The sequence below is a fragment of the Mustela nigripes genome, chromosome 13 (assembly GCF_022355385.1).
Source record: "Mustela nigripes isolate SB6536 chromosome 13, MUSNIG.SB6536, whole genome shotgun sequence".
Lineage (NCBI taxonomy): Eukaryota > Metazoa > Chordata > Mammalia > Carnivora > Mustelidae > Mustela > Mustela nigripes.
The window spans coordinates 84929327-84953068 of NC_081569.1; the positions used below are offsets into that span (position 1 = coordinate 84929327).

A 23742-nucleotide genomic window follows, 5' to 3' on the forward strand; every position below is an offset into this window, starting at 1 on the left:
AGATGGGCCAGCAAGTCATTTCTACCCAAATCAGCTGAGAACCCTCTCCTTAAAGGGAGACTTGATCCTGGCAAAGCCATAGAACATTTCTTTTGGATTACATACTCTTCTTTATACTGTTTTGTATTTCCTGAATTTTCTATGATGAAAGTGCTACTTTTTAAAGTAAATATTCACAGGTAATGCTGAATACATTCTCATGTTTAACATATAACCACACAAAACCCTTCCCTTAAACGCTTACCTTCCATGCCCCCTATTCTAGTCTCCTTTCCAGAGGCAATCACAATTTAGAAGTTTCTATGCACTCCTCTGCATGACAGACCTGCACAGGCCAATAAGGAAATCACGATCCATACGTGGTTATTGAACGCTTGAAACGGCCTGGTTCAAACCGAAGTGTGCTTGTAAGCATAAAATACACACGAGATTTAAAGACCAAATCTGAAGAGTAAAATATCTCATCTAACTTCTATATTAACTACATGTTGAAATGACCATATTTGGGGTGCCTGGGTGGCTCAGTGGGTTAAGCTGCTGCCTTCGGCTCAGGTCATGATCTCAGGGTCCTGGGATCGAGTCCCACATCGGGCTCTCTGCTCGGCAGGGAGCCTGCTTCTCTCTGCCTGCCTCTCTGCCTACTTGTGATCTCTCTCTGTCAAGTAAATAAAATCTTTAAAAAAGAAAAAAAGAAAGGACCATATTTGGGATGTATGGGGTTAGAGAATTAAAAATAAATGAAATACAGTATTAAATTAATTTCACGTTTCTTTTTGCCTTTTTAAATATGGTACTATAAAATGTAGCTTACATTATATCGGTATTAGCCATTATATCGGTATTGCTCTGGAGTCTAGACCATTTTTAATATGTTTACACACTTATTTATATAAAATAAGTATTTTTTGTGCTTTTTAACATACATATGCACTACTTTTAAACCTGGACTCAAACTTTTTTTTAAATGTATAACCTTTAAATGCGTTGATCATTGTATTAATTCCTTTCTTCTTTCCTTTCTCCTCCTCTTCCCCACCCCATCCACCACCTCCAATGCACACACTTCTTGACAAGCTGACAAGGCTTCAGAGTGAAGAAAAGTAATCATTATTTTTGGCCATCCAAATGCTGAAGTGAATACACCTAACAGTTGGATTATTCCAACCCAGGCACAGATTAACAAAAAGGTGTCTCCTTTTCGGATAAAATAAAGTGCTAGTCAGTGGAGGAAGACATTGGAGTTAGTGGGTCCTAGACAAAAGAAATAGGAAATAGCTACAATTGCCAAAAATGACTACCAGTTATTTTTCAAGAACTAGATCCAAATTTGATATTCTCAGCATGTCATCTGTTCCTTTCAGGTTTTGTTTTTTTTTTTGTTTTCGTTTTTTCAGAAAGCACAGTTCTGTTACTTCATGTTGGGTGACTATGTACCACTAACACCTTTTCCCTTGATCAGTACTGCCTATTAAGCGCCACCTCAGTTCAGCAACTGAATCTTGATCATTGCCGTCAATAAATGCTGACGTGTGTGATCACGTCTGACTCCTCGAAAGTTGTAATGTACTGAACATTTTTGTTTTGTCTAAATACCTAAAAATGAGTCCAGTTCAGTGGATTCTGCAAAGGAAATAACCCCAGACAAGCTCCTGTTCTTCCCCCCACTTAAAAACTGCCTGCCTGCATAGACGCACACAGTTGACACACGGCGCACTCCTGTCAGTGAACGGGGACCACGCACACACAGGGCAGTCTTGGGTTAGGCTGGCAGGGTGTTTCCCGTGTTCTAGACAGGCTTTAGCACATGCAACCCATTAGCAGCTCTTACTTGGCCTCAGTGGGGAAGCTCCTTGAGGGCAGAGGAGAGACAAAGAACATTAGGCGTGAGCAGGGGCGTTGTGATAACTCACTATTTTCACCCCCCACCACCCGTGCTCTGTGGTGCTCTGTCCCAGTCTTGTCCTTCAGGTTACGTGCTACCTTGATAAAGGACGGCCGCTGAATATCTGTTTTCCGTTGTCCCTACCTTGCTGCCCTGACCAGCTTCACCATGATAAAGAGGAGGCCACGGAAGAGGAGGAGCTCCACAATTTTCTTCTAATTGGTAACTCTGCCAGTCTAATAAATCAAAATTCCCTTGAACAGATTCCATGGGAGCTTCTCCATTTCAGCAGGGCATTTGAGAAGTGTTTCTTCTCTTTTCTTCCTATTCCTCACCATCTTTTTCCTTCGTTCAAGGAAATAGGAAACAAAACAAAGACTAGGGCCATGCAAGGATGTTCAATCTTTACCCAAGTGCCGAATATCACCGCAGTTAAGGCAACCTTTTGAAACTTGAAAAAAAAAAAATTTCCCTTAATTAGGATTGACTTCATCTGAGCGGATACCATCTGCTCTAGCAGCCCAACCCTGTGCTCCTTGGGTCTTGGCAGCCTCAGGTGAGTCGGGCCCCCTTCTCCTTTCCCACACCCCTGTTCGAGAAGCTGCCAGGGAGCTCTCAAACAGTACCAGCAGGCAGGAAGTGGGGTGGGAGCCAGGGGGGTCTCCACCCATTAGCAGCTGCTTAAGTAGTAGGCAGGGGAACTATTCTACAGAGAACTTCAGGTCAGCAGATACTCCAAAGCAATTTATACCACATGCTACCCAGTTGTGGGAATTAACTTAAAATGCTAGGGAAGGAAGGACCTGGAATGCCAGTCTCCTTATTTTCTCCCTACCTGGTGCTTGGCACCCAAAAGAATGAAAGAAGAACCGTTGGACTTGGTGGTTTCAAAGGAATCATTAGGCAACTGGGAGGAAGTGAAGGCAGCACACGCCAAGGGCACCTGTCTTCATGGAACACCGGGTACCACTGATTAAATGTCAGGACCCATCATTGCCCGAGTGGTGACGTCTACCCAGGTTTAGTAACTTGCTTCATTCAGGTTAAACCACAAGACAAGCTTGACAGACTATCAGACTCTTTGGGGGGAGCGCAGTGGGTGGAGTGGAGAAAGGAGTTAAGGCAATTTTAAAAAATGACTTCATCATATATTTTTTTAAAAGCACAATTTTGTCACCTCTGTGGTTTTTGCTTCCATCTCTTCTAGCGTAATGTGAAGTAGAAGCGTAATGTGAAGTAGAAGTTTTGCTAAAAGTAGGGGAAACATTTCCAAATAAGTCATTATAGATTACATTCCAAATCTAAAGTAAAAACTTGTAAGCATGCATTTGTCTGTTGGACTTTAGAACATTTTTGTTCACACTTCCCTTGTGGAAGAAATTTTACTTTTTTCTTATGCTACTTCCTTAAGAATAGTGTGCTATAAAAAAAAAGAATAATTTGCTATGGTTTTAACAAGTGACTAAGAGCTGGGTTCATAATTATATATATAGCATGTACATATATTAAAAATAATTTTTTACATTCCCTCACCAACAGGAAAACATCAAATGATTACCTCCGTAAATTTGTTCCGATTCGCTTGCAAGCCAACTTTTACTACCTCAAAAGGGTTAACCACGATAGCTTCTGTGAGTCCAGATCCTAATCCAGCAATGGCAAACGTCTAGAAAAGTTAAATCAATCAATACTTTAAAACAAGTTATGTGCACTGGGTTAAACATCTTACTCATTATACTCTGCAGCTGAATGTTATGGGGAGAATGGAGAAACGCACAAAAAATGCACCATATACCATTACTAAACAGCTTTAGTTCTTGATTGGATGCTGACAATTCATGAAGAAGAAATTACAGAAGCCACAAACCACATCCTAACAATTCAAAATAAAATGTCAAAGCCCCATCAACAGCAACTTTTTCCTTTAATGAAAAAAAAGGTGGTTTTAGTGATTTAAGGTGGATACTAAAACATCTGCACATGCAACAATTAAGAGAGTTTGACTTGTAAAAGGAGAGCTTCTTTTTTAGAACATCTACTTAAATCATTACTAAGCATCTCAAAAACTTCAAGTAGCAGAACCCAAAATAAAAAGTTTATAACTAAATTTCAGGTAACCAAACAGTGCAGCTGAAAACATTTAAATGTATAGCCCGGTTGTTAGAGTCACTATTCTAGACAATTGGCAAACCAAAAGAATTTTTATTCATCCTTTCCTTATTTAAAACAAAACAAAACAAAACAAAACTCCCAGTAACTGCCCTATTCTTCTGGATGCAGAAAATGAGGAATAAAAGTTGACATCAGAAATGGTGAGGTTGTTCTGCAAGGCTCAGCTAAAATCTACATCTCTCAAACGATGAGGTGAAGTTCTTATTGGCTCTGAGTTAAGAGTTTCTGCAGTAAGGAACTACAGCTTTCTTGACTTCTCCTCAAAGTAGAATGTTTAAGGGTTTTTCAGAAGATGTGTATCAAAAATAACCACAACAATTAAAATACACACACACACACACACACACACACACACCAGTAAAACAAAATGAAACAAAGCCTCAAATCTTCAAACCAGATGCTGGAAAACAGTAACTCTTTAGTGTTGAAGCTCTAATTCCAGGAGAAGAGGGAACGCTATATACAACCAAAAGAAGATAAAAGACAAAGAAGAACAAAGAACAGAGAACTCTTGCTAAGAGTCTCTAATTTCTTCAAAGTAGAAAACAAAAAGAGAAAAGAGAAATGAATATTCCCTAACTTTGGAAGAAAAGGCAAGGTGGAACAAGGGAGGAGCCAGAGGGAGGTCTGGGTTCTGGTTCTGCCCCTTCTTGGCTATGTGACCGGGGCTGCCATGTGCATTAGTTTGAGCACAGAACAAGGGGTGTGTGTGTGTGTGTGTATTTTAATTGTTGTGTTTAGGCTGAGATCCAGCCTGCACCCCACTTGCCAAGCTGGAGCCCTGGAGAGGCATCTGCCAGGAGAAAGGGCAACTTTGCCTAATTCACACGAAGGCACCACAAGTGTGAGCTGCAGCTCAGTGTCTAAATCACAGGACCTTTTATAAGCCACAGTTTTTTCATCTGTATAATGGAGACAATGTTATCTAATCTCCCTACCTCATATGAGGATCAAAACAATGTGTGAAGCCCTTTGTAAAGTACTTTACAAAAACCATTGTTCCTGTTGCACATAAAAATGCAGAGGAAGAATAGGATAGTATACAGGTTCAAGGAGAGGGAATAATGAGTCATGTTTTCCTTTCATGCTCCTTCATTACTATTTAAACACATTTGCATAGGGTAACATACCAAATATTTTATTCATTTATCTCAGACTTCTATCATGGAAGCCAAAACATGTGTGTGTACATGAGTGTGTACACACACACACACACACACACACACACACACAGATACTAGTCCTAAACTCTTCTGACTGGGAAAGCTAAAATCCAGATGTTCAGGTTTTTATTACTTACTATATGCAATCTTCCAAGTAATTCACTTTTTTGTTCTTCTATAAAACTGAGCTACATTTGCTGTCAGAACTAGTGTTCAGCAGTCCCTTGTCAAAAGAATTGATCAGCTATCAGCAGATCACGTTACTTAGATGATTCCAGAGACCAGCGGGAACAGATGGGTTCCCAGCCTCCTAGGCTTTTCGTGTGCGAGCGCCGGGGGACATTTAAGGGCTGTTTAAGTGTCTAGCCATATCAAAAAGACACTGGAATAAATGAGTTCAAGGAAAGAGAACACTGTCTACAGTTTGCATGCGTTCAGTTAGAGTAGCTGGAGTGGCCAAACGCTTTTCTGTTTTAATTCTCAGGAGTCCAAGTGACTGCAGCCTCTCACATGGTACCAATGCTCGACACAGGAACCGCCAGCTGGCCCTCTGGAGACCATATTTTATTGTCTTTTGTAGGAAGTTTTTAATCCTCTCTTTACCAAAATGTTTCCAAAGTTGAGAATGACATTAAGAGAAGACAGTGAGGCATTAAAAAAAAAAAAAAAACTAAGCTAATATTAGGACTCAGGCTGCCACTTCTACCATACAAGGTTATTTCACAGTACCTTGTTTAGGCAGGAGGCTGGGCAAGAAGTTTCTTAGAGGATCATTTCTAGAGAAGGGGCACGTACCATTTAAGACATAACCGCTATTTCTTCTTGGACATTCTATTGGGCAGAGTAAATATTCTGAAGAGAAACTTTACAAGTTAAATAACAGAAGAGCCGAAGCTCAGAACATGAGTTTTGAGGCTCACTGCAGCAGGTACACCAGAGGACTTTTTGGGGGGGCTGGGGGCCCCCCCGTCAATTGGAGGGTCAATGTATCAGTAGTTTTGCTTTGTTTTGTTTTTCAGGTTTGGAGGGAGGAATCAGTGCACTTTCTCTCTTTTGGGCTCTTGCTGCACACATCCTTGTAGAACCCATCTGGTCACTCTAATTTGCAGTTGCGAAGCAGCAAGGTCACCAAAGAGGAGAGGAGAGGCACTGAGAGATGTCCGCGTCACCACGTGATTTCCATGGAACAGCTGAGATGTGGCATCGTAACATCACTGTTCTCAACAACTACAGGTCCTTCAGTCTGCAGCTGCCTACAGGGTGACCTGAAGTCCTGCATCTCCTACAGCTTGAGCAAAAGCTGGAAGAGTGACCTGTTAGGAAATTTCTTAGGCAGACTGACTGTTGCATAAACAGATATGCGCAGGACGTAGTATGTAAACATATGCACGTTTTGGCTTTCACAGAATCTTTGACAAATGTACTCTTTATTTTATATTCTTGACCATATCTCATATGGGTCTTTCCACACATATCACTGTTATCATAAATTCATCACTGGGAGCTATAAAATAGCCAAATTGTGAGTTATTAGGAAGATGGCTTTCAACAAGTAGCTGAACATTGAATAACTCGAATTCATATTTGCATAGTTGGGCTTGGGGAATCAAAAGGGTTTTTGTTTCTAGATTTCGCTTTATGAAATAGCTCACACACTTAAGTATAATAAATATTCTCACTTACCAATGCTGGCGACAGTGACATGTATCCTAGCAATTTCTTGTACTGCTCAAAGGTGAAAAACTGTGAAACAAAACCAAACCCAGAGATTTATAACCATTTCCTGCAACAAACCCTTTAATTCAGTCAAATGTCTTTAGTAAATCATGATACTAACCAGCATTTTAGAAAGATGATAAACCATCAGGCACAGTTTTGAATCTGGTCTCGGGTAGCTGCTGGCGGACCCTACTTCAACATTCGCATTTTCCAATGCAACTATAATAGCCTACAGAAGAGCTGATGGAAGGAATCCTTTATGGCAGTAAATGAACCATACAGCTTCCATTTACCATGACCATTTTTAGTTTCCCCAGACATCAATAGACTTCTTTTTTATGGCAGTGATTCAAAATTATAGGCAGAGAGACCCCAAATCTCTGGTCTCCTATGTTTTCTCTGTGAACAGCTTTCCCAGTGAATGCCCAGTTTTCTAACCCACACCCCGTTCTCGTCTTGAACATGCGCATATGCTCTTTCTTGTGTATCTCTATTGTTTCACGGTTTCCGAACACTCACTGATAATGAAAGCGCCATGGTAATACAGAGAAGGACCCAATGAGGTCATCCAGTCCGCCCTGATTTAAAAGCAAGAGTGTCTTCAACCTTTTTCCCTTCATGAAGAGAGTTGTTTGCTCCTTCCTTTAATATCTGATGAGGGAGATTTTGTAGGTTCCTTTCATGAGGTTAACATTTCATGTAATTTTCTCTGCAAATAAATTTCTATGAAGGCAAATCTCGTCAGACGTCATGTAATGTGCCCCCACTACATTTCTCTTCTCTCTTTCTGTACGCTGTATTTTGGGAAACAACTCTGCTTGATCATGATGTTTTGCTCCTGGGAGCTCTGTTAGTAGAAGCTGCTAATAGTGCTGATAAGGCACATTCTTAGGTCCTGCGAGGGCCTGATTTTTAAGACCCCAGAAAAGGCATAGGTACTTTATGGTCTCGAATGTCTTCTATTCTATTACTTTATAACCCAATAAGATGGGACGAAAAAAAGCAGATGTGGAGATCAAATAATACTCTGTTGTTAGAAAGAAGTAGTTCTAGGTAGACACGGCTCTGTGAGTCTTTGGACAGCCCCAAAGCCATTCTATCACCAGAGAGATTTTGATTCTTTTAGAGACCCAGGAATAAATTTGTGCCATCCTTCTTTAACTCAACTACAGTTATAAGCTTTTCTAGATCAGGGATTCATTCATTTACTCATTCAACAAATATTTATTGGATGCCTCCTGCAAAAGTAAAGATAGAGAAACCCCTGCCTCTTTGATCAAATGTTCTAGCGGGTGGTGTCAACCCTGTAACTTTCCTGGTATTAAAAAAAAAAACAGCACCAGCAGCTACCACTGTTTTGGTGAAACCATTAACCATAGAAGGAAAAGTGTTATTGTCTTAAGCTTGACAGATAAGCTTTTCTCTTCGTTTTTATGGTCACTGTCCTCAGTATCCTTTGATAATTTCCTTGCTGGGGTTTCGATAGGAGCAGTCCCAGGACTGAATCCTGGTTATGCTACTTAGTTGTGAAAGCATGGGCAAGGCTTCTGACATTTCTAGCCCTCAACAACACAAAACTTAACCTTCTAAAATATACCTTCAATAATGGAATTTAAGTAAGATTTTTTTGACATGCCCGACACAGATAGGACTTTCAGGAAACCTTAGTTTTCATTCTCTTTCTTCACTTTGGCTAATAGAGGAACCACAGTTTCTCGTATCCCTCCACGGTAGCTTGCTGTGGTCCAGAAAACATGCTAAGATCTTTGCTTGTGCGACTGCACTAAATCCATACAACACCATTCCGCTTATAAGCATCAGGTTACAGTACAATCATAGTACAACCATGACTCTCATTTTGTAGATACATATCCTGCAGTTAGTGAGTGGAAGGACTGACGGCAAAGCCTGAGTATGCTCTTAACCACAACATACGCTTGCTCACCACTGAGCCGTGACTGTTAACAGTGTGGGATTCTCTGCCCTACAGTTTTCTTGCTGCTGAGGTCTTCTTGCCTTCCCTGACCTTGGAGGCCCAGAGTCCCTCAAGGCAGAAGGTTTCAAACCTTTTTGAGCACAATCTACGTAAAAAGTGTTCACGTAACACACATACACATGCACTCATGTATGCATGCACGAATGCAGTGTCCCCTTATGTTTATTTATAACGGAAGCAAAACATTGCTGTAAAACAGTTTCCTCCCTCACTATGTGTAAGGCAGTATGTTTCTATTCTGTCTCGTGAAAAAAAATTCTGGTCATGACCCATTACATCTAGTGACCCACTAAATTGATTTTATGACTCATAAGTTATGACCTACATTTGGAAACACTGGGTTCAGGGAAGTTCTGGGATGGATGGACCTCACAAAAGCCCTCACTACCTTGTTCTCTTCCAGTGTGAGGATGCGGTAAAACATTCATTCATTCATTCAACAAATATTTACTGAATGTCTCTCATGTTCAATGCTTAGAAGACATTATCCCAGAACTATATTCTTAAGTAGATGAGCTGTTATTTTATTTCCTCTCTATACAGCACTACTCCTTCATGTCTTTCATGGTATTTCTCAGTAGTTCCTCAGCCACAACGTGACCAATGCAGAGATGTGATATAAGTACCCTATCATATAAGATACAAGATTACATTCTAAGGATAAAATTGGGAGGGTCAACATGTAATCAGGTTGCCTCCCCAAAGTCTTACTGATATGTGACTATAGAGTTTTAAAAACATTCATATTCAATTAAGGTTTTGGGAATCCTGAATAAAAAATCTAGAACCCAAATGAATCATGTCATATATAACCTATCTACTAGAATCTAGAAACTGGTAGTCTCACCTAGGAGAAGTGGCTGCCGTGTGGTCTCCAGAGAAGTGTCGGGCTGTGGCTGGGCAGGGGAGGTCAGTACAGTTTGCCTGGGAGACACAGTCCTCCACCGTTTTCCCCTTTGCTTCCATTCATGCTCACTTAGCAATCCGATGACTAAGGTGACCTCCCAGGTGTTCTGTTCTGGGATGCAGTTAAATTACATGGAAATGGTATGGTCCACTTGGGTCTTGCTTTTAACTACCTAAGCAGCACTCAGACTAGGGCTAATTATTCCCCACTACCAAGGCAGACCCTTTCTGCAGACTCCTGTCAATGCCCTATGCATGATGAGGCCCTCCAGTTCCGCTGGTGGGAGCAGGGACTATTCCTGGCCCTGTGGGCTTGCCATGCCCTGTTCCCCCAAATGCTCTGGACAGCTCTTTTGCAGGTTTTGCTAGTTTCTTCACATGCATGCACTCGGCAGTTCTCCGCTGAATATTTATGGGGTCCCTCTGAAGAGCTTAGGAGCTCTCTGTGCAGTTTTCTCTTTTCTGATACCTCTGTCTGGTGAACTCTAGCTGCCTTGCCCTCTCCAGCCTGTCAGCTCCATCTCAACCCAGGGGGTAGAGCGGGTTCTGCTTACATCTCCCCGGCATGCCTGGGGTCTGGAAAAACCTCTCCAGGCAGTCATCTGGGGGCAAATCATAAAGCTCATCTCATTTGTTTCCCGTCCCTGCCCTTCCTTGTCTGATGTCCAGTGTCCTGAAAACTGTGGTTTCATGTATTTTGTTCATTTTTGTTGCTGTTTCAGGCAGGAGAGTAAATCTGCTCTCTGTTACTCTATCTTGGCTGGAAATGGAAGTCTTGGTCTTCCAAAAACTGAAGAGTAGATGTGGGAATTTGGGGGAATAGGATAGGACTGTCTCCTGTGATAAATCAATACACTTTCTTTCTGTTTCTCTCTGTTTCATTTGTATATTGAACACTGATTGAGCATCTAGTAGGTGTAGACACCACGACAGGTGTAGGGATCGTGACAAACAAATAGCCTTCACAGTTCCTACTCTGTTGTGGGTCTGGTTAGCATCAGATGGTCCTTGAGAGTCTGTCCATGGAAAAATGGTATTTCTGGACCTATGAATCTCAAGACCAGATTCTAGAAACTGGAACATGGTGCCTCCCACATCTGAAAGATCAGTTGGTCCCTTTTCTGAGGTCTTTATTTCCTTTTGCTAACTGCAATACTAATTCTGTCTTAATCTGTGAAGGGGGAAGTTTCATTTATCTAGCATTGATGAGTCTTACTTTAATGATCTTGTTTTGAAGACTAAAGTGCAGAAAAACTTCACATTGTCTGTTTCTGATTATAATAATGATTGTAATCGAAGTGTCAGTCCCAATGAATACACACACACACACACATATTCACATTTATTCATGTATATGTATGTATGTGTGTGTCTATTTATATATGCATGTATATATGGTCTCTGAATACTTCTTCTGAAGTAAACTTTGATGCCATACAATGAAGCACTTTATGACGTAAGGTATTGTTACAATCCAATGATCGCCTTCCTCACAAATTCCAAGATAAATATCTATAAAATGAATATTTTTATAAATTGTATAGAAAAAGTAGTGCTATCCATCTGGCAAAGATATACTTAACTCCAAGTTGGACTTAAAAAGCCAAGGCACTTACCATATGTCTCAATAATTTTAAGGTAAAATCAACTTGAAACAAGATGTCTGGGACACATACACCATATCCAGTTGCCCAAAAGTTCATCTGTTAACCATTGCTCTGGCAGCGAGCATTGCTTTTTTTCTTAAGTAGAGACTAACTCAGTTTTGTAAAGCTCAACTTTTTTTTTTTTCCCTTACATAAAAGACTGTTCAACACTGATAAACTTTAATCCTCTTCAAATTTAAATGAAATCGTCTCCAATGTGTAGTATTAAGGAAAAATACTCCGGGAAAAACTTTAATTACAACTGACTCTATTTATCCATGTAAAAACACTGAACAAATGAATATATTATTCCATGGAGACAAAGTGACTTTCCTTTTGAAAAGGAACTCTGCTCTGTTTGTTTACTTGGGCAATCTTTTATCAAGTGAAGCCATTTCATAATTCAATTCAGCTCTCTTGTGTACTTTGGTGAACTTTTTCCAGATTCTCTACTGCGATTCAGATCCTTCTAATGAAATTTGTATTGAAGTAATAATATAAAATCACAAAAACTATGGCAACAAAGGGGATGAATTTATAGAGAAAGTATGTTTTAAAGCTTTGTGTTCTTTTTTTTTTTTTTTAAGATTTTATTTATTTATTCGACAGACAGAGATCTCAAATAGGCAGAGAGGTAGGCAGAGAGGTGGGGGGGGGGGAAGCAGACTCCCTGCTGAGCAGGGAGCCTGATGTGGGGCTCAATCCCAGGACCCTGAGATCATGACCTGAGCTGAAGGCAGAGGCTTTAACCCACTGAGTCACCCAGGCGCCCCTAAAACTTTGTGTTCTAAATTCTAGACCTAACTTAAATTCTATTAAATTATTATTTGACATAATGTAAAAGTATGGTTGTCTGTTCATGTTCGTTTTCTTTATCACAAATATCAACTTAGTTAACCTCTTAATTTACTGAGCAAACGTGTAGAAATTGTCCCATTTTACCTTTCAGGAATATTGGGAATACAAATTGAGTAATATATCTGAAAAAAGCTTTACGTCATTAGTTGGAAAGGAAGTCTTTTGGCCTAAGTGTATGTCATCCTTCTTATGGAAAAGACAAAGCCATATTTGGTGAAGTCAAGTGGTGAGGGTAGGGGGCACTGCCAGCCAGAGTCACTGTGATCAGGACTTCTGTCCAAGAAAACATAGAAAAGAGTAATCAGATTTAGCTCTTTCTTCCCCGGAGGTCCTGCCAGATCTCCGTGTTCCTATCCAGATACTGAACCAGCAAGCAGTACATAAACTCCCATAGTTATGTGGTTAAAGAATGGAAATCAGCATAGTGGAAGTAATAATTTTGTAAAAACCAGAATAGAGAATTTTAACAGAAGAGCCCTGGGTGGAGGGGCAGGGAAGGAAATGAAGTTAGTGTGCCAAATAAATGTGTTATATGAGAATCATACACAAAGAAATACAGTGTATTAGTTCGTTGTGTTCACAAAATGGAACTGATTTGGGGAAAAGGGTTTTTCTACCACGCTTCCCTCCTGTCCTCTCACTTTCTTCTTAATAATTCTTGCTCCCAAGGAAAACTGATGAATTGCTTTGAGAAAAAGGAGCACGTTATTTTGTGGCTGCTGTGGTTCAATTACATGAATTTCATTCACCACCATACTTTTTGTATAATTTCCTTATCAGAAGGAAGCGCCTTTATCCAGAAAAAAAAAAAAAATCCATAAACCAATATGTGAGAGAGTGATCTGCCCTAATAATTGTAATAGTCATGTTATAATTTTCACATTCAATTTTTTACTATTTTATCTTTAATTCACATGAACATCCCGCAATGTTTGTTGCGGGATGTCTGTTTTCACTTGGTGGAAAGGTATGCAATGCTTACCTTCACTGCTCTTTTTGGTGTTTCAGCCAAGATTGGTGGCAGAATCCCCTTGTAGAAACCAAACAATCTATTGGAGAAATAAAAGATTTCATGTAAAGGAATCAGGAAATAGGTAATTCTGCCTTTGTCATGGATAAAGCAACTAATCTTACAGTATTCCCAGTTACTCAATGTAGCACACCAATCATGAAGTCTTCCTTTGTTTTAACTCTAACATGCAGAGATTATGAATTCTATACTTATCAGCTCTATGAAATTCAGAAGAATAAATGGCACCAGAGACTGGAATCCCCTGTTGCTAAACACAACAATGAGTTGTACCTTAAGAATGAACTTGACATTTCTCACTTTGAGGGATCTTGAATTTTTTCCCTCAGTTGTGTGGTAGGTGGTCCACGGTTTTGTACTTCTTCCCTTGTAAACAAATGAGGTTAGGGTTATACCTAAGCCTACTAGACTGGAACTTTCTGAGCTAACAAGGGGCACAAATCCTCAATTCCAGCTTTGCTAACACAAAGGAACTAACAAGCTCCATGACTATGGAAACTGGGCTACCACCTCTGTCCTGAGTTAGTCATGATTTTTTTAAACTTCCTTGATGGAGATAGAAGGTCAGGGGCATATGCTGCTGACAGAAGACATGTCAAGCTTCCTTGCTGATATGCAGTCTTACGAGGCCTGGGACGACTGTCGCTGCCAATGTTGAGGGACTTGTCACATACTCAAATGTTTTTAGAAACAAAAACAAAAACAAAAAACAAAACTGAGAATGAGTGCCATATGCTTATGATAAGGTTCATAAAATGTCACCACTTATTTCATATTAGATTTTAAGATTCAAAATTTTAAATTTGTCTACCCTGGAAAAAAATATATGCCATGCACTCATTTTAAACCTGAAATACATAAATAGAATATTCCTTATTATTTTCCGAGATCATTGGTTTTCCTGATGAACCCATAAGTGACTACAGAAGAAGGCAGGACACAACATGTCTGTATTTTAGGATGTCCACTTAACACGGGGCTGGAGCTTTTCCCATTGACCTCTCAAACTTCACTCCAACTTCCTTAAATTGGGTTCTGCTTCTAGAACAAGTTGAGAATTTACATATACTAATTCACTGTGCCACCCAGTCCGACATGGTGATTTCTCGCTCTTCCTGGATTCATTGGTGTACAAAGCACACTTCAGTTAAGGAAGCAAAGGTCTTGTTTTATAGCTTCTAAATTGTTAGCTCCTTGAGGGCTGAGTGTGCATTAGTGTGCTTACCCCAGGGGCTTCTCTGTGTGTGGCTATGTAACCAGGACACAGACTTTGTTAAGCATATGGATTTCGCAAAAGGGAAGAGAGGAATCAAATGATCCCCTGAGATGGGCTTACTCTACCTAGTATTTTTGACTTAATGGATAGTGCTAGCAGACATATGATTTGAAGAATTATGGGAATTCATGCTCCTCTTTTCCATTCCAATTTCAACTACTAATGCCTGAAATTCACTTATAAAATTCAAATACCACCACTCTTTATCATTTAAATTTCATTATAAATTAATCATTACATAATTTTCAGCACAAGAGTGACTAAGCATAGGCTTGGTCTTCCCAGAAGATAAATGTGATTATCTGAATAGAAGTTCTATATTTATAATGAAAGATTTATTAGTTCTGTTCTTTCTGTGCTGATTTTTCCTTATCTGGAAGATTATGTCTGGTTTTGGGGGAAAATGTTAAGAAGAACATTTAAATAACTAAAGCTTCTAGAACAGAGTGTCCCTGTTAATAACAGAGGTACTTGAAATCTCATACAGCAGAGAACAGTTAGAGGAAGAACAGTCGCTCAGCCTGGAGAACAATCACAGGGAGAAACACGATGGATGTGATCAATCTCTTGAAAGATGAACATGTAGGAAAGAGCTTCGACTTCTCTGTTCATTTCCAGGTGGTAGAACTAGGACCAACAGGTGGAAGCAACAAAAAAAAGACACATTATTGGTCTTGTAGGAGCTTAACATAAGGAAGTACTCCTAATAGAACCATCTACAGATAGAATGGGCTGTCCTAAAAAATGATGAGTTCTCCTTCCTGGAACATGGTCAAGCAGTATAGATGGCCACTTGTCATGGATATCAGAGATGGGATATATACGGCAATGGATGAACTTAATGGCCTCAAGATCGGTCTACTCCAACCCTCAGATTCTGTTGTTCTGAGAAATGTATCAGGAGGATATGGGAAAGTGCTCTCCTGAAGAGACAAAATCTTAACTTCAAACTTTTGCCTGAAGTAGAGCACTGCTTCTCTGGAGGAGGACAGAAATCTTTTAAGTAACGCAGAAGGTCTTCATTTTAAAAATGATGGGAGAAAATATTAAAAAGAGGTTTAAGGCAGGAGGGAAGCGAGGCAGCTGGGAGAACCATAAGGATTTAATCTGAAAAGAGCGGGGAGGTCCAGAGCCCTCTGCTTCAAGTTGGCGATGCTTCCTTGATGTGCTCTCCTTCCCTTCTCTTGGCTTGGTTCCTTTCATGTGTAATCACCACCCTCCCCAACTCCCTGCCACTGCCTCCAGCCATCCCACCATCCTGAACTTTCTAACAGTGAATGAACAGCTTTAATGGGAAATTCTCAAGGACCATAGGCAGGCTTTGCTGGAAAATGGGAAGCTAGATCTACTTCCTTGCATTGTTTCCACAGTATATCTTTGCAATAGTGGACATCTACAGAAGAGTTAGGCCAGCACTTCTTCTGTTGAGAACTGCCCCACCCAATTTTTTAAAAACACTGGTGACAGCACGTGAGTACAATATGATACTCCTTGTAGGCAGTTGGTTGATTGGGCAACTGACCAAAGGGATCCAAATGGTATTCTGTCTCTTTGCCTCAGTTAATCTAATCCAAGCTAGACCTAGCAGAGTTTTTCTCCAGGATTTGAGAGTTAGAACTGAAAAGGTCAAGTCTTGCTCTGTGTGGTTCAAGCTATAAGACAGAAAGCTAGCATGTAAGTGACAGTCACTTTTTCTGTTATTTGGAGAAGGTTAGCCTGTAGTGATTTAAAAAAAAATAAAAATAAAAAAGGAAGATACCATCCAGGGAAACACAAAAGCAAGATGGAAAAAAGCATTTCTCGTACTGGGTGTAGACCCTGTTGTCAGCAATTTTTTATACTTAGTTACATCTCAACCCTTCTTGAATATTGGCATTTCCCTTTGCTTTTTGTTCTTTGAGATACTGAGTATCATTTAGAATAAATTCCTTTTTTTTTTTTTTTAACCTAAATAATTCTGAGTTTGGTTTATTACTTAACAACCCAAGGTCCTGGATCCAGAAAGTAAGTTTCATGGTCCCTACAGTCAAAATGCCTGCCACAGGACCTCCGTGCCATGCCCTCTCCCACGAAGAGGCTTTTTGTCAGTGAAGATCGGCATTTGGGTCAATCAGAAGAGTCACACGCAGAATTAGAGAAAAAGAATGTGGTGGGGAAGGGCGCAAGCTGACTAGCTACTTTTCTGACTTGATTAGATAATTACTGGAGGCTTTCTGAAGGTGAAGTATGACCTACAGTTTCATAAAAACAAAAAGGAATTGTAACGTTTTATGAAGGAAATACTTTTTTTCTACTAGAGAACTAATGTTTATACCCACATGCACTGTTCACTCTTGCCAAATTTTTCTGCCTTCATGTAGCTTTGGCTTGAAATACAGAGCATATGGCTTAGGAGGACAATAACTAGAGAAGTTAAGAGATTTGTGACACCCATATCAACATGCTTTATCCTGCTTACTTCTCAAGAAGCAGACTGACACATCCGGTCTACTCCCTAGATGAATGGAAAAGAATTCTAAAGTGTATGAGGCATTAAGAGCAGTTGTTTTCCCTGAAAAGGCAGTAAGGCCATGATTCTGGCTTTAAGTTTTGACCAACAACAAGCCAACTGGAGAACTCTTTGGAAGAGGCACAAGAACCAATGCAAGACCTCCCATAACAAGGTGGTATGACCTATATGGCATCCCTCACAGCTTGTTTCTCAAGATTGTTACTTCTAAAAGTTGCCAATTTGATTTTAATTATTCTATGTAAGAAAATGTTAACTTGGGTGTTTATGGACTTTTGTTGATATTGGTTTAAGTAAAAATTGTCACAACTTGTCGAAAGCTTACAACGTACTAGCTACTCTGTTAAGAATAAATGTATGTAGGCATATGGACATATTTTAATCTCCTTCAACTTTCACAACAATCTTGGAAGAAGGCATGATTATTTTCTTCATTTTGCAGGTGAGACCTACTGTCACATCACTGCTAAACAAGGGACAATGACTCAAATCAAGTTCCGTTGTCCTCACGATCCATGTCTTTGACCGCTGGGCTATGCTCTATTGCAATTTTTCTTGAAATAAATTTATTTCCATAAACACTTTTGAAAAGTTATTTTATGTTGCAAAATTGTCTTATTACTTCTTATTTTAGGAAAAGTCAGAAATGGCAATCAAAATTCAGTTTCGTAGTCCCATTTCCATTCAGTTCTATTTTAAAGTAACCGATTGATCAGGGCTGAGATGAACAAGATCATTTTTTTGTGAAAGCTTTTGGGTTCTTAAGTATTTTCTAATTGTATCAGAATGAGAAAAAAAAAAGTGGGCTCAAAGATAAATGTTTTTCCCCCCAGGATATTTTGTCCTTAAAAATACCAGGATAATACTGTCAGTGTGGGAGAAAGATAATACTTCAGTAATATGATAAAGCACTGAAATATTAATACTATATATTAAAGGAAAAACTGTTATTAAAGCCAGTGGGGAGCACTGCTGGCTGCTCACCCAACAGACATCCCTTTTTGTTCTTTGGGATGCAGGTAGTCACCATGCCCCATACGTAGGGAAAAAACCCCTTCTCTAGTCCAGAGGTGAAGCAGCATTCTTCAAGCCAATCATGGTGGTCCCATTCCCTTGCTGGTGAATCCTGTCCCATGCATGGACACATGATCCAAACCTAGCCCATGAGACCAGTGGTGGGAAGAGGGGGAATACATGTTGGAAGACCCCAATTTCCAGTCTAAGGAAAACAGGCAGGTGGAAGGAAAAGTCCGTTTTTGCTAGTTGTTGTGCTATCTGCATGAAATGCCTGAATACTGGAATCAAATGAGATATCAATACCCACAAACCAAAGAAGGCCAGCACAAAGATGGGAAGGACCTGGATCTCAATGACATTATTGGGCTGTTGAATTAGTCAATCCTAGCAATCTTGCCTCCAGATTTCTGGTTAGGTGAAATTAAAAATACATCTTTACTATCTCAGTTGCTTTCAACTATGTCTTCTGTTAACCTCTAGCTAAAAGAACTTGAGAAGAACATGCACATGTAGCTTTTTTTTTTCTTTTTTAAAGATCTTATTTACTTATTTGACAGAGAAGCGGCGAGAGCAGGAGCACACGAGAGCAGGGGGAGTGGGAGAGGGAAAGCAGGCTTCCTGCTGATCAGGGAGCCCAATGAGGGGTTCTTTCCTAGGACCCTGGGATCATGACCTGAGCCGAAGGCAGATGCTTAACAACTGAGCCACCCACGCGCCCCAATGTAGTTTTGATCTTCATTAGCAAATAGCCTTTAACACCCCCAATTCTGAAAAAGCCTTAAATGAGAAATCTTCCATCACAATTACAATGAAGGGAGTTGTTGAATGTTAAGCAAAGCATTTAGAAGCAGACTGTGAAAACCATTTTGAGAAATGCTTTTAGATTATTTCTTTCAGGAGCCCATCGCACATTCAATTCCTGTCCTATTAGGATGATTACCTATGAGAGAACCCCATACCACACATGGAATAGCTCAAAGCAAATATCAGGATGGGGTTCCAGGTATCCAAAGCCATTAATGGTGGTTCATATACTAATGAGAGTTGTGATTCAGAAACATAAGTAGATACAGAATATTACAATATTGGGTCACATTTGTTTTTCATTGTATAATCAAAACAGGCCTTGTATTACTTATGTTCATCTATAAAATGAAGATCAAAACTGCATTGCACATGTCCTTCGCTCAAAGACACAGCTCATACATAGCTTATTTAAAATACAGACTTGTGCCAAACCCCACAAAATAATTTTACCCCTCATTTCCCCCCACCCCCATTTTTAAAGTGTGAAACTATTTTAACGTATTGGGTGGCTCCAAGGTCACAGACCAATCAATGAAAAGATGCTGATTGTATGAAGGAAGGAGACGTGGAATTTCCTTTGAGTTTCAGTTTGTGTCTCTTCTTGGTGGTTCACTTACGGCAAGTCGAACCCTTGAAGAAGCCTTCCTGCTGTCTCTCATTAGTAGGGTCTAATTTTAGGTTACCTTGTTCAAGGTCCAAACTTTAGACGCCCAAAGAAACTAGACAGATCCTTAATTAAACATCTTGTACACCTGACAACATCTTTAGTCCATTTGGATGACTGAATAAAAGTTACTGGCTTTCAGTCAGCTACTGAAACTTGAAGATTTTGTGGTAAATAGCGGGTAGACAGGACAGGGCTTAACATTCTCAAAATTTGACTCAGGTAAAGAAACCAAAACGGAGTGGAAAAATCGCATATTCTGTCTGCCCCTCCTTTCTTCCTTCTGAGTCACCCCCTTGTTTGTCTTGCTGTTTTTTTCCCCAATTTAGTATGTAGAAAATGTTTGTTTGGAAGTCATTTGTACCGTGCAGTTGGACTCCTCCTTCGGGCAGGCTGGGAAATTTCCGAAGTCACTGGGCTAGTAAGCAGGATTTCGGTGTTAGGAAAAACAACATGGAATCTTTTCTTTGTGGCCCCCAAGGAGAAAGGGAAGGATGTAGCTCCTTCTAAACCATCCTTGGGAGGGAGTTAAGCCCTGTTGTCCATCAGAAAGGTCGTCAGAAAACTCAACTGATAGATTACTGTGAAAATGAGTATAAGAAAACCATAAATAAAATGTCTTCTAGCCAACTCTGCTGCCAATGGAAACTGAGGCTTTTCCTGGTTGTCGGAGATGAAGAGCTTTGGGGCCAAACTGCTGAGACTCATAACTGAGGTCCAGCAACGATAACACCAAATACCAGGATCAAGGTGCACATCATCCAAGCCTGAAAAGGCCAATTAAAGAAATGATTTCCAAGTTTTAAGGGCATTTTCAAAGCCACCTGCAGCACACTCCCACGCAGCCTGAGAAGGATGCTTTCACCTGGATCCCAGTTCTTTGCCAAAAACCTGGCATTCAATAAGTGTTCAGAGCAGCAATAATACTCACCGTTGAAGCATGAAATAGGAACGACAGGGAAAGTGACACCAGATCCCCAGTTGGGGAAATTGGAAAGCATTAACACGTCTGTGTACCTAACAGAGCACAATTACTACATTTTTATTTTGTTTCAACAGTCAGAACCTAAATGAACATCACCATTCATTTCTGTTCTGGGCAATGATCCAAGCTCATCTTTGGTACAGTTGATTTTGAAGCCTTACAGTCAATCATATCGTCACAATTTGTTCTTCTTTCAGGCTTCAGGCATCCTCCTGATTTCCATTTCTTGTTTGGAAGCCTTGAGTCATCTGCTCTGGCAACATGACCAACCCAAATCAGTCATTTTCTCCAAATTACATTGAAATGGGGATCCTGCTAGTTTGTTTTCTTCCTCCTTCTTTTTTTTACATAATTTTCCCTTTAAGGATCTCCTAATACAAAGCTGATTGAAGGCATACAATATCCTCTTTCTTCTGCTATTGTCAAGTCCAAGTTTCTTACCCACATGCCGTAGCTCTGTAATTAAAACAATGAGGGCGGCGCTCAACCCTGGCTTATGAGTGCAAGGCTTCTACTGCTCCATCAGTCGGTGGTATCCCAGGGCAGAGTTCTGGCCTTGACACTACACCTTTAGGGCATTATTCTGACTTCATTTCTACCCCACAAGTCTCAGTGGTTCACGGAATCCAAATGAAAGAGTGGTTTCATGGCTCTGTAATTTGAATTACGTAGAATCTACAATCTGAAGTTCACAAAATTGCATGCATCTTGGGGCCATTTCCATTTAAGCAAAGGAGAGGGGGAAAACTAGGCATCCTTCAAAGGAGAGGAAAAAACAGCTTAAAAAGACCAAGTGACACTGAATCGGCTTTTAAAACCAGCCACTGAAATTCAAGGAAGTGCAACCCAACAAAAGTTTCAGCTAACGTTGTGACACAAGCCTCACACAAGTTTTTCCTTCTTCAACTCCTATCAGGTCTTCAGGCACAAACAATATAGCTATTATTTTTCATTACAGGGAATTAATTGAACTAAGTTTCTGCACATGGTCCTTGGATATACTTGTTAGCCCAAACCATGCCACTTTCATTATATGCTGTACGCAGGGATTCTTTAAAGTTCTCCTGAACACCCGTTTTTCACTGAACTTTTCGTGGGATTCTAGCATGTCAATTAAACTTTGTTACTATGTCTAAAGTAAACTACAACTTTGATTTTCTAAGACACAGAAAAATTAGTTTAGCTGTCAGTATCATTTAGGAGGTAGGTCTATGGCTCGATTCCCTGGAAAGTTGGCTGGGTGCTCGATGCACTAAACATGTTGCACAGCTCAGCCCAGGGAAGGCATTAGCATGATATAAGAACCAGAACCCTGATGGAAAATGCTAAGGAAAGCGAAAGCAAAAAAGATATTTGGGAAGTGACCGAAGTAAATAATATGGGCACAGTGTGGTGTTAATTGTTCCATTAATCTCTAAGTGAAGACAACTACTTAGGAGTGACTGTACAAGAAGTGTATTAATATTCAGTGACAGTGGATTGTCTTGCTTATAAAGATAAACACGTTTCCACTAGGAAAGAAGAATCATTTAAGGGCAGTCTTTCACTCATGTAGATGGCAAGTAGGAGGAAGTGAACTTAAAAAACAAACAAATGAATGAACAGACAAAACCCCGAAACCAACTGAAGCAACACTATTTCTTGGAGAGAGACCGAAAGCCAGGAAAGAAGTCCCGTCGGGGAGTCAAAAGTTCTTCACCAGCCAGCTCTCTGCTACACATGGCCCGCTGAAGGGATTCCTTGCTTCATCCTACTTACCCCATCTTCTCATGAATCCCCATTTTTTTTTAACCTCTTCTCTTTCTAATTTCTGCTCTTCCCATTCGTGAAATAACTATCATTCATTTATTCACTCACTCATTCATTCAACATACTCTGTTCCAAGCACGAGGCTAAACATGTGTTTCTAGGGTCAAATGTTGATATCGCAGTCCCACTGTCCCCCTACCAATTAATACCTTAATTTTGTCCAAGAAGTCTTCTCTGAGATGGTAGATAAAATCTTGATATTGTAGTTGCCCCCAACACTTGACTAAGATGTTGCTTTTCATCTTACATTATGTGCTTAGCACATAATAATATATGTTGACTATAACGTATCAGATAACATATGTTGACTACAACTATATTCAAATGAGAACTGTATATACTTATGCATATACACTTGTACATATATACAAGTATGTATATAGATCCATGTACACAGACATGACCCAGGCATGACCCATATGAATAGTCTGAATGACTTGTATATTTTTAACTGAATAGAGTATGGATTATGCACATGATTACCATATTTAATCCAGGTTATAAATTGTTTGGCAATGGCCACTCCTGTTCTTTATCACTGCCCTCTGGCTTTTAGCATTAATCCAAGGCTACCTGTCAGTAAAGCAATATGATATAGTGGGCAGGAGTGTGGGCTCTGGAGACATACTCCTTGGGTTTGAATTCTGGCTCAACCATGCATTAGCTGTTTACCCAGCATGAAAAACCACTGGCACAAAAGGTGAGCAAATGAATTCCAAAGCACTATTGCCAGAATAGAGGTTTTTGTTTTTGTTTTTTGGTATGTCAGCTCTCTCTACAAGTGCTTATGAAAATGAGTTGGTATATTGTTGTAATAAGGAGACCAATTTAACAGCTTGACCTGGTAGGGCTATGTATGACCACATCTGGGGCAGAAAGCCTCAGCATTCAGAGATGTCCTTCACAAACAGAACCTTACCTAAGTGTATGACCCACTACCTTAGGAATTCACACCCTGTTGTGGAATTCTGCTACAATCAATTTATACACGTTTGAGGCCAAAGATGTTGTGCACTAAATGCAGTGCGCAGGCTACTCCCAAAGTGTAAAGTCTCATTTAGAAATTCATTAACTCATCATGGCTGCCAGTTAGTACAGTAGGCTCCAAAATTAATTTCTTGAGTTGCCCCCTAGTGGTATTGGAGTTAAATGCAACTCAACAACTATCTCAACCCTAATGAATAAAAGCCTTGGACCAGAGCATTTTGTAGGTAACAAATTATAAACTTATCTTAAAAAAAAAGATATTCTTTTCTCTTTTTTAAAGAATTTATGTATTTATTCAACAGAGAGTGAGAGGGTA

General features: G+C 39.9%; 1 protein-coding gene across 1 annotated transcript in view; it reads right to left on the reverse strand.

Annotated features, from left to right (window-relative positions):
* The window catches only part of SLC25A21 (solute carrier family 25 member 21), a 500058-nt gene that overhangs the window by 38679 nt on the left and 437637 nt on the right, over nucleotides 1-23742 (reverse strand). The window contains exons 4-6 of the mRNA XM_059373107.1: nucleotides 13325-13391; nucleotides 6901-6960; nucleotides 3441-3548 (exon numbers count right to left, since the gene is read on the reverse strand). Of these exons, the coding sequence (XP_059229090.1) occupies nucleotides 3441-3548; nucleotides 6901-6960; nucleotides 13325-13391 (235 nt within the window). The remainder of the gene's footprint in view (nucleotides 1-3440; nucleotides 3549-6900; nucleotides 6961-13324; nucleotides 13392-23742) is intronic.